A 12026-nucleotide genomic window follows, 5' to 3' on the forward strand; every position below is an offset into this window, starting at 1 on the left:
CTCAAACAAAGAAGGAAAGAAAGAGTAGCCAGATTTCATAAGGAATAAGGACTGGGAAATGGAAGGTCAGGAATGGGGACTCTGTTCTCTACCTCTCGGTAGAGTCACTTTTTCTGTAGGTTGTGTGCCTGCTTCATTCTACCATGTGCCATCAAAGTATGGGCATACTTAGCTTCAGTCCCAGTTCCACATGACTTCCTAGTTCAGACTGATTAGCACTGTCTGATTCAACTCCAAATTCCCAGAAGAAGATGATCTCTGGGCTTGGCCTATTTTGGTTGTCTGCCTCAATCTGTTTGGACCAGAACACATGATTACCTGGTCAAAACACCTGGCTCAGTAACTCAGCAGGACCTAGGGGACCCATTCAGAAAAGGGGGCCTGAAATAGTCAAACTAATTAATATATCTGCTGCAATTTATGAATAATTTAAATTCAATATTCTGTTAAATGGTGTAGTGAATCAATTATTGTCACACATACATCCTTTGAGATTCAATAAATTGAAATGAAGTGGGTATAAATAAATGCTAGCAGGTAAGGTTAGATTTGGTCTATTTCCAGAAAGATTTTGCTTGTAATAGAATTTCTCATTAAAATATTTATCTTCAGTGTCTATTTTATTCCTCTCAATCAGCATCCCAGTGACCCCCATGAGACCAATCACAGAGCCTTCATTAGTCTGGTAGCCTTTAAACAATGCAATGAGGACTGGCAGCTTCCGGAATGTTATGAATCTTTGGTCTTTGGCTTTCCATGCTGAGTAATTTAATGAGGTGCCTTTCTTTTTGTATGTCGATTTTCCTTTTTCTTTTCATTGTATTAAATGAGTATTGTTTCAAGCTGTCTTGACTCAGCTAAATGTAATATAACTATCTATAATTTGTCAGTGGCATATACTATTACATCATCATCTCCTGGTCCATATTTACCAATAGGTAAACAAAAAATTCATTTGAGAGAATGTTGCTTGCCCAAAGGCAGAAGCTACTGAATTGTTTGGAATCAATATACGGATTCTATTCATTAAAACAAACAAAAATAAATCTTTGTTGAGAGATTATTAAGGGTAAATAAATCTCTGTGCTAAACATTAAAATGCATAACATAAATTAAAATTTTAATCATTTTATTCTTGACTTAAATTATTAATTTTGATCCTTAATTTTATGTCTTAATTTTTCTTTTTTTCTATCTTAATTTTAAAAATCAATTGATCAATTGAAACTGACTTATGAGAAAAACCATTAGTTTCAAGAGCCATTATTTTATTTTTGCTATCACAAGGTAAATATTTCGGGGCATTGTTATTTTTTAGTTAACAGAATTCTGGATATGTCCTGGTCTCCTTGAGCTTGGAGAGGATGGATTGCAAGTTCACAAAGCTAACCTCCATTAGCAGGTATGCTCCACATTCATCTTAAACATCATGTGTCCTCTATGAACTGAAGTTTTGGGAATGCCAGGATGAATTCATAATCTGATGAGAGGGATGAGGCATGAAAATCAAAACAAAGATTGTAAAGTAAGAAATGGGGAACTGGCTTAAGATTTTTTTTTTTTTAAATTCATTTACTCATGAAAGACACACACACACACAGACAGAGGCAGAGGGAGAAGCAGGATCCAAGCAGAGAGCTGGACATGGGACTCAATCCCGAGTCTCCAGGATCACGCCCTGGGCTGAAGGCGGCGCCAAACTGCTGAGCCACCGGGGCTGCCGGGGAACTGGTTTAAATTAGTAATCTCTTGAATACCTGTCACCTCAAGGACCCTGATAGTAAAATGGAAAAACTGACATTTTTTAGTATCTACAGAGTGCTAAGCAACACAGTGCAAACTTATATTTGTTTCTAGTTTATCCTCACAAATCCCTAAGAAGAAGGTAGTATTAATTTCATTTTACATATGAGGAATCTGACCCTTAGGAAAGGTAAGGAATTTGTTCAATGTTGCACATTATCACCAAGGCCTGGATTGAAATCCATGTCTGGCAGACAACAGAGCCTAGGATTTTTCCACTGCACCACAAGTCCTCTCAGCAAGAAGCTGTCCCTTCTCTGAAGAGCTTTATAAATTTATTCCCAACTTACAATGAAAAGGTGGATCAGAACATTTTGTGGGGGAAATGATCTCTTTTGCAGTTTTCCTCTATGGATGTATTGGTATTTTTAAAAAGCTCTCCAAGTACTTTCCATAAGCTCCCCATCTACCTTCGGATGTCCTTCCTCCTCTTTCCCTGGTCAGTTCCTATTTATCTGAATTCAACTACTGTGTGTATCACCATATCTAGGTTTGTTTGTTTGTTTTGTTTTGTTTTGTTTTGTTTTTGGCTGGTTAAGTTACTCTTTTTTAGTCCTTGTGCAAGATTCCATCGGTGAACTCATCGTATCGTTGCACAATTACTTGTTGTGAGAGGTTTGCCCTCTTTAGGCTGTGGCGAGCTTGTCAAAGGCAGGTATTGCATTTCTGTGTCTTGGTCTACCAGCACAATGACTCGAACTCAAAATGTGTTTCAGAGAACCAAATTGGTAAACAAGAATTTCAGAGCCGCTTTGAAATAGCTTGAGAAAACCCCCAAATTTGCTTTATTGTCCGTTGTACCCAGTGAATGAACTGAGTGGTTCAATACATAGTATGCAACAAAAACAATTGGACAGGTTCAAGCGTTAAGACCTCGTCCCTGGATGCGGAAGCTCCACCGAGAACTACATTTCCCAAAATCCCCAAAGCCCCAGTCGTAGCCGGTTTGCTGAATATTCTTAAAGGCTTGTCACGTCAACCAATAGTGTGGCGAGAACTTCCCCGAACCGGGCAGGAGGCGGCCAATCACAAAGAAGAGGGCGGGCACCTCTGATTTGGGTTCAGGAAACCCTTTGTATCTCTTCCTCGCCTCTAGACTGGACCGTCTGGGGCGAAGTTATTAACTCGGGAGAGTGCCTTCCCTCCACCTCCGGCGCACCCCACTCACTCCACCCCCCACCCACCCCACGAATCAGGATCAGTCTTCATGCGCCCGCATCCTTCCTTACGTTTTCCACCCCGTTCCCACATCCTTTCCCATCGAATGCTTCTTGCTTCCCCGTCCACCTTTCTTTCTTGAACACGCTCTATAGGGGAGGGTGCCCCTATAGCAGGAATCTCTCTACCTTTGCAAACTTGAGCCAGACGTTGGTCTCTAGACCTCCACGCGAGGCTGTGCCAGTAAAGAAGCGGAGAAGTCTGAGCAAACCCTTCATCCTGCCCCCGTCTTCCCCCCTCGCAGGAGTGGAGAAGCGGCTGGGGATTACTTAGCGGACCATCAGCGTTACGAGGCGGATTGTAGGTTCAGAAGCAGAGGGGCAGTGCGGGGTTTACTTCCACCTTTGCGGCCGCCTCCATCCCCACCCACCCTAGCCGGCGGACTGAGTCCGGAGGCGGGGTGTCCCTGGCCCGGGCAGACACGCTCGCAGCCTTGGAACGGCTCCCCTCCCAGCAGCTACCTGCCATGGCCACGCTTTAATCTGACCCAACAGTAACAGATTCAGGAAATAATCCCCTCCCCGTCTCCCCGTCTCCCCCCGGTTTACCTCCTTTCCTTTTCTAGTACGTAGGTCTGTCATCCTTTAACCACAGACATAACCGCTTTTTTCCCTCCCCAAAATCAAATCCAACTCAATGCAAAACAAAGCCCATCAGTAGAGCGATATCGCAGCCCGCAGCCAGGAGCGTGCGCCTCATTAAAGGGTGAGAACACAAACCCCCGCTTTAATGACCGTATTTAAAATCAAGGCTTCCTGCGGCTCTTTAGTCAACATTTTTTTACGCTCTCAGCTGCAGGAGAAGCGGCCGCGTCCCCCCGCCCGGAGGTTGGGGTGGGAGAAATTTACCCCGGGGTCTGGGATTTTCGCAGAGGGTAATTTAAGCCCCAGCTCCACTCCCGCGGAGGGGGCGCGCGGGGAGCGGGGAGAGGGGAGAGGGGAGGGGGGAGGGGGGCGGGAGCGGGAGCGGGCGCTGCGGGGCGCGTGCGCATGCTCAGCAGCTCCGCTCGGCGGAGGCCCAGCTGCCGCCACCGCCACCGCCACCGCCGCGGCCGGCGCTGGAACCGCGGCTGCCGCTGCTGCTCGGGGCGGGCGTTGGTGTCGTGCGCCGAGGCGCCCTGTCAGGCGAGAGGGAGCGGCGGGGCGGCGGCGGCGGCGGCGGCGGCGCCTGAGCAGGGCAGCGGGGGCTCTAAAGGAGCGAGGGCGCCGGTCCGGCGGCGGAGGAGCGAGGCGGAGAGCGCGGCGACCCAGCCCGGGCGCCCTGCGTGCGATGCCGGGCGGGCAGCGGCGCTGAGTGGCGCGGAGGCCGAGCGGCGGCCGCGGACGGAGGGCCGGCGACCCCCGGGAGGAGGCGGCGGCGGCGGCGGCGGCGCAGGAGCGGGAGCGGGAGGAAGCGCCGTAGGACTGCGGGGCCGGGGCGGGCGCGCAGCGGCGGGGCCGCGGGCCATGGACGCGGCGGCGGCGGCGGCGGGGGCGAGCCGGGGCGGCGGCGCGGCGCAGAGTCAGCCCGCGGCCAGGTGAGGCCGGGCAGTGCGGGCTCCGCGCGCCGCCGCCACTGCTGCGCCGCCGGGCCGCGGGGCGAGGCGGCGGCGGCGGCGGCCTTGGACCCAGAGGGTCCGCCGCCGGGGCTCGTCGTCGCGGCATTTCCTGTTTGGATCCTCTAGCGCTTCTCCCCAGCTGCCCGCTTCCCCCCGCGCGCCCGCTCGGCCCCACTCCTCCGCGTCGTCCTCGGCGGACGCTGCCCTCGGCCCGGGTTCGGTTCCCCGCGCCGAGGGACGCCGCTCGCCTCCCCTCGCGGGCCGCGGGGGAGCCCCGCCGAGACCATGAGGAAATTCAACATCAGGAAGGTGCTGGACGGCCTGACCGCCGGCTCGTCCTCGGCCTCGCAGCAGCAGCAGCAGCAGCAGCACCCGGCGGGGACCCGGGAGCCCGAGATCCAGGAGACGCTCCAGTCCGAGCACTTCCAGCTCTGCAAGGTGAGCGGAGCGCGCGGCCCCGCGAAAATTGGGGTCGGGGTGGGGGGCAGCTCGGGATCGAATGCCAGGGACAATTAGACCTCGAATGAAGCGCTCGCTCCTCCTCAAGCAAACATTTGCCTAGTGGGTTATTTTGGAGATTGACATCATCTTAACTCCTTTTGGGTTTTTTCCCCCCCCCCCCCTCTCCCCTTTTCACATGCAGCAGTCGTTTCAAGGTTGCTTCTAACGTATTTTGCCGACCTTTAACCAGTATTCTTAATAACCTTTATAGCCTTAATATCCAAGCATTTCTAATGTAATTCACCAACTTCGAAGTTTCCTTTGGAAACAGTGTCTAGTGAATATTGTTCATCCAAAAGCCAAACCTGTTCCACTGGATATTTGCTTATCAACCTTTCCCTTAGAATGTGCTAGGAAGCCTAAAAAACGAAATCACAGGGTCCTTTTATCATTATGTTTGGGTAAAAAGTAGGTCCTGTGATTTCTTTCTTTTTTTCTTTTTCTTTTCCTTTCCTTTCCTTTCCTTTCCTTTCTTTTCTTTTCTTTTCTTTTCTTTTTTCTTTTCCTTTTCTTTTCTTTTCTTTTCTTTTCTTTTTTTCTTTTCTTTTCTTTTCTTTTCTTTTCTTTTCTTTTCTTTTCTTTTCTTTTCTTTTCTTTCTCTTTTTTCTTTTTGCCTATTAATGGCACCATTGCCATAGCGGTTTGTAATTCAGAAAGAATGATGCAGCGAATTAATTCACTGGATGCTCAGTAAGAAATACAAACTTGACTTGATATTAATACTTGCCATAAAGTACCATGTGTTCATATGTCAGTTTCTAGAAATGTCTAAATACACGTTTTTGCCTTACTGCCCTAAAATTCAGGGTTTAATAGCAAAATGCAAAAATATATGTTGTACTTATTTTCATCCTGTTAAAATTGCAAAATTTTGGATAGATAATTGCTTTACTGAACCCTTGACAAAAGTAATAGTACAACAGCTTTTTTTTTTTTTTTTAGCAGTAGCTGGCATTTGACATCCGAATAAAGTAATGAAGTTCTCACACTTGAAATAAAGCATGGATTGCGTTTCTACATTAATTTTTTACATTAATTTACAGAATTTTTGACTACTGAAAACTTCAGTATTTTGGTCTCAGACTTGATAGTGTACAACACAAGTAAATTTTTTTTTCCTATAGAATATCAATATTGTAGAAAGGCAGAAATTGAAGTGTAACATTGGGAGAGATGTATACACACACATATTTTTTTTTGGTTTCAGGTTCTATGTAAATAAATTTTGTTAATGTAGATTTTGTAGGGGGTTTTTTGTTTGTTTTTTGTTTTTTAAGGCGGTAAGTGCATGTGTATGTGTTCTGCATCGCTTTTAATTGGTTCTAGGTTCTAATGCCTTTATTGACTTTTCTGTTTTTAAATTCCACTTGCTGCCTTGGTTGCTGTGATGTCATTTGCCCATCCCTAGACTGTTCGCCATGGATTTCCCTATCAACCGTCAGCCCTGGCCTTTGATCCTGTACAGAAGATCCTGGCAGTTGGAACTCAGACTGGTGCTTTAAGGCTGTATCCTTTTCATTTAATTTTTTTTTTCACTTTTACTGTATTCTTTCCAGTCCTTCTGTACTGCTGATTGGTTGCTTTTCCTGTTTTAATTCCAAAGAAATGGTATGATCAGGTACATATGTATTGTGAAATCATGTGGTGTTGGCTTTTCCCTTGATTATACATCTATTCAGGCTATATATTGCTGGGATGTTTCTCATCTCTCCGTTTATGGTAGCTAGCTATGTAGCTATGTATTCACATCCAGTTCTAAAGTTTTGCTGTAGTAACTACAGTCTTTGCAAGGGGCTAGAAGTTTCTAAGGGGACATCTGTCTGCTTATGCTAGGAGTGTATTGAATGGAATATGGTTTGAAATGATGTTTAAAAGCAACAGCATAGGACACACCTTAATTGCTTTTTAAAAATACTGTGCATTGGTAGATAGTGAATTTATGACCTATCATTCTGATGAATTAGAGGTTGAATTTGATTTGTTTCTGACTTGCCCATTGAGAAAAAAAATTGAAGACAAACCCTGTAAATTAATTTACATAAAATTAAGTAAATAGGAAGGGTTGATATTTCTAGAAGTTTTAGAGCATTTTGTTACCATAATGCAAATGGATAAGTATATTCTCTTGATGTTTTCCCTTTTGTTATGTTGATGTAAAAACTGATAAGTTAGCTGTACTCCAAAGCATTAATATACGGAGAATTATTTTTCTTGACTATGCATGAACTATAATAGTTTTGTCATGGCATAGTATAGTTTTTCCATGTGCCTACTCATTCTTCAAGATCAATTTTTTAGTCTGAACAGTGGAGAATACTTTTCACTTTTACAGTATTTAATTTGAAATAAAACTGTTTGCTTTTGTCATGAAATTTAACCATACTTAATTAAAATTACCCTTATTCTTAAAATTAAACATAAGATTTTTAAAAGCAGATGCTATGTTCATCTTTAGGATTTGCTTCTACATATTGAAGTAATGTGTTTGTAATAAGAAAAAAAAGTCATGAGATAATCACAATAGAAGTACTGTTCTCAAAAAAATAAAGAGAAGGAGGGAGCTTTACCCCCCACATTTTCGATTTATCTGGGTCCTGAGAAGAGAGGAGGAAACTGCATTTTAGTTAAACATATGCCTTGATTTTCCTTATGATCTTTTAAAATCTTCATTTCAAAGAACTACTGTATATGGTATCAGAATATGCCTCAAGTTTCATTTATGATTAGTGTGTTATCTTTCAAAATACTTAGAAAAGTTTTCAGATGGGCGGTTGTATGTATTATTGAGTGATGTCTATATTCATAGTAGATGCCAGTAGTGCACGTGTTCAGTTGAAATGGTAGAATGTGACCAGGCTAGATCTGAAGCTGTGAATTTCTAAGAGTATGTCTAAAGGGCTCTTGCCCAAATATCTGGATATTTGAGACAGGAATATTTTTGGCTGCAAGTGTTTAGTTGTTTTTATTCCTAAATCCAGTGATCATTACCTTCTAGTTTAGAGTTCCTATTTTAGTCTTGTGAAGTTGGAACAGAAACTTAATTTTGTCATTGTGAGTGCTAGGTATTTAGCAAAACATCATGTAGTGACAAGAATAGTTCATTGTTGTCACTAGATGGACTCTTTGGAACTAAAAGACTTTTTTTGTTCCCTCCCTCCCAAAAATATCATCACTGGATTAAAGGAAAAAAGAGATCAGTTATTTTTAGATTTTACTTTTTTTTTTTAAATGGGTTTAAGTTTTACTATTATCTCAGTGTAGTCTCAATTTTCCAATAGTATATAACTTTTTTCTTTTAATAGCAAGTCTGCCCCTTTCATTTTTAATACAAGTAAATACCACCAGTGAGTCCACTTTTATAAAACCAGATCTTTTCTTAGACAAGACTGTTAGCCTTAATGCATCTGCGTAATTAGCAAGTTAACACAAAGAAATTAAAATACAGGCTTGATTCTAATTGTCAAATAAAATCAAGGGTCAGATGTCCAAAATCCTCACTTATACATGACTTGCTAAGGACTAAATGAAAGTGAACCTATAATTATAGTTTACAGTTACACTCTAATTTTTTTTTAATTTTAACATCTCTATTAGTATATTTAGAATGGAGTCAGGAAAACTATTTACCAAACGTGTTTCTTTTTAATGAGATTTATATGAACATTCCAGAGTGATAAATTGGTTTGCCTACCAGTAATACCAGCTAGTCGTTTCTTCTGTTAGGTTTAAGTTGCAGCTAAGCTACTTAAGCTTTATTTATTGTGGCTTTGATTTATAGAAAATGACAAAGACCTTTAGTCATTTTTATTTAATTTCCACATAGTGATTGAAGATCTATGTTTCTCTATTCTTTGTTTTTAAAGCTAAACTAAAATTAATAGTTCCTAATTTCAAAACTCTCTATTGGCCTAACACGCAGACTTATTACAGGTATATTCTTTTGCTCTTGCTCTTTAATATTTTTTGCAATTTTGATTGGTTTCTTTCAGTCCTTTATTTTCTTCACATATTAGACTCTTGTAGCCTGTAATAAATTTGTCCTAACAAGTGTCTTTGGAGCAGATATATACTAATAGATAAAGTGTTTTCTTTCCTTTGACTTGGAGCAGAAAATAGGAGATGTTTTCAGAAGTAGAATTGGGCTATTAGAATTTGCATTGCATTTCTAATCTAATAGAATGTCCTCCTCAGTGTTGGACTGTACTAAATTAATCTGCTTTGATGTATAAAAAGACTAGAGGAGAAAGTTACATTGATATTTAATGTTTACAGACAAGAATTAGTGAAAATCTGATTTTTTAAATAATCTCTAACTAGAAATGAAGCAAGATAATTTTAATGTTTCCTGCATTAATGTGTAGCAAGTGAATGATACTATTAACTTGCTTTATGTTCAATCTTCCTGGCTTCTGAAAAGAATGTGAGGTTGGAATGTACTTACTGATAGGAAGCAGGAAAACATAAGTTTATATACCGAGTCCTGTATAGCCGTGATGTGATTTATCTTAATTCTCTCCTTTTTGTCATATAGAAATTAGAATAACTTGATTTTTATGATTAATCCAGGGTTGAAAATTATTGGGATAAAATAATCTAATTGTTTTCATATCAATATCTAGAAATGGAAAAAGGTTTTAACTGAAGAATGAAGGCATTTTTAGTAATGCTGTTGTTGTCCTTATCTAGACTCCTGGTTTTCTAGTATAATTTTGAATTACTATAACCATGGGCTACTCTGATCTTTATAATGTTTTTTGTCTAAATACAATGAAGTCATTTTATGTGTGACTTTTTCAAGGACTAAGCAGAAAAATGAAATCTCAAATTTATTGAATTTTCTATAAAAATGTATGAATTTTTGTTATAATTTTCAACATTTAAAAACCTCATGTCTTCTTGACTTGCGGAAGATACAGTAAAATAGCAATCTCTGATAAAGCATGGATTGTCTTTTAAACTGCAGTGTAATGTTGCTGAATGCAGGCTCATAGGATGATTTTTGTATATTGGAGTTCTTATTAAGTGCTAACGTTATGTTATAATAAAACTATGGCCTAAATTCTGGTTCTTTTCTTGCCACTAAGAAATTAGATGTTTTTCAGTGTTGTTGTTGTTGTTTTTCTTCTTAAAATGAAGATGGTGTATTAGGTGATTTCTTCAAGAAACAATTCTGTAATTTCATGTGGCTATATATCATTCTAGGTGAGTGTTTAAAAGAAATGGAGAATGTGATTCTTTAGAAAGTTTCCAGCCCTAACTTAAAGACTAGAAGTAGTTAAACAATTGAATTTAGAATATTATTTGGGACACTTTGGACATTCTGCAGAGTCAGATTGCAGGTAAAGATTGCAGATTGATAACCTTTCTACACATTAGTAGGTAGAGATCACACAGAGTAACAGGGAAGAGGCATTGGGGAAATTATTCTAGGCAAACAGTTTGGGCAATAGTAGAGAAGCAAATTATAGTTAAGAGGAATACTAAGAAGACAGTTTGGAATAGTGATCCTATTTCAGTTGGAGACAGAAATAGGAGCCAGTAGGTGGAGAACCTTGAATGTTAACATGAGTTATCTGGATATTATGTGGTGAGGAATCATTGCAATTATCTATTTATTTTTTGGTCATGTGTCTCTCAGTAGTGGTAGCATTTTGGGCTGGATAATTATGTGGGTTTGTCCAGCACATTGCAGGCTCTTTAATATCCCTGGCTTCTACCTACTAAATGCCAGGGTTACCCCTGCTGTCAGTATGGCAGCCTAGACTCACACAGTTCCAGGTGTTCCACTGGATTTAGCCCAAGTTATTCATCAGTTATATAGGATAATCCTACCTAGGTTATGAGATTGGCATCAGGATTAAATGCAGTAATGCTTTGAAGGCCATGCAGAGACTGTTTTGGTGAATATTCAATATATGATATTATGAGAGTTTTTCTGTAGTTTTAATATTCAAGACCTTCATTATTTTATTCCAACAAATAGTTGTTGAGAGGCAACTAGGTACCAGGCACTGTTTAAGAAGTCTGTAATTTCATTTATTTTTATAGCTAATGTACTCTTTTTAAAAAATCTTGAAAAAATACTGTTTTTTTTTAAGAGTCTTTCAATGGCTCTGTTCTTCTCAATCACAAGGTTTCAAAATTGCTGTTGAGATGTGATAGGATAATATATGTGAAATTTTCATGCACATAGTAGGCGATAAATGATTGCTTAGTGATTTTGCACTTGTAAGATAGCATTTGAATGTTAGACTTGCTGCTTATTAGTTTTATTTTGTAAAACAATTACAGTATTAGAAATCTAATTTTTGTTCAGATTACTTAAAAATGAAAGTTAAAAGTGAAATTTATCTGGAATTAGGCCAAATTTGTATCTCCTCTTCTCCGCTGCCACCCTTTTTGTCTGTGGAAGAATCCTAGTCATTTGGAATTCTAGCTCTAGAGGAGAAACAAGGACTTTGAAATACTTTTAGTTCTCAACTCTTAACTCTTTATTAAAGAGGACTTTGTATAAAAGGAAGCATGAGTACTGTGTCAGCAGTAGGTTGAGATTCTCAGCATGAACTACTGCAGCAGGAGGAATAGGCACTTGTACCTTAGAAACAACCAGAAACGATGCCTGGCTGGAAGCAGTTACTTTGCAGTGAATTTCTTTTTGAGGGAAACAAGGTATGATAGAATCTGAATGGAATTGAAAATTAGTAGAGAATCAATTCTGCTTAGTAAGCCTTTCTGCCTTAAGTAGATGGGTTTTTATTTGTTTGGTATTCTTTGTTTTCCATTTGTTTTTTTTAGTATCATTACTTTGAAAATCATAACCTGACTTTGCCGTCCTGAAGGGAAAAGGTAAAGGATTTCGAAGATTGACTTTAGATTGGTGTTCTAGTCTTCAGACTAATTTTGGTTAAACTGGCTAAAATGTCTGGGCTTCAGTCTCCTTCCCTGTAAAATGGGGAAATTGGGATGT

General features: G+C 40.7%; 1 protein-coding gene across 4 annotated transcripts in view; it reads left to right on the forward strand.

Moving 5' to 3' along the window:
• Window positions 1-4623: 4623 nt before the first annotated feature.
• Window positions 4624-12026, forward strand: part of STXBP5 (syntaxin binding protein 5) — a 167805-nt gene continuing 160402 nt past the window's right edge. For 3 of the 4 annotated variants that reach the window (XM_077896408.1, XM_077896409.1, XM_077896411.1), the window contains exons 1-2: window positions 4624-4996; window positions 6468-6565. In XM_077896408.1, coding sequence (XP_077752534.1) covers window positions 4844-4996; window positions 6468-6565 — 251 coding nt within the window. In that variant the 5' untranslated portion in view covers window positions 4624-4843. The remainder of the gene's footprint in view (window positions 4997-6467; window positions 6566-12026) is intronic. The other variant, XM_077896410.1, reaches the window with a different exon arrangement.

The sequence above is a fragment of the Canis aureus genome, chromosome 1, assembly GCF_053574225.1.
Source record: "Canis aureus isolate CA01 chromosome 1, VMU_Caureus_v.1.0, whole genome shotgun sequence".
Classification (NCBI taxonomy): Eukaryota; Metazoa; Chordata; class Mammalia; order Carnivora; family Canidae; genus Canis; species Canis aureus.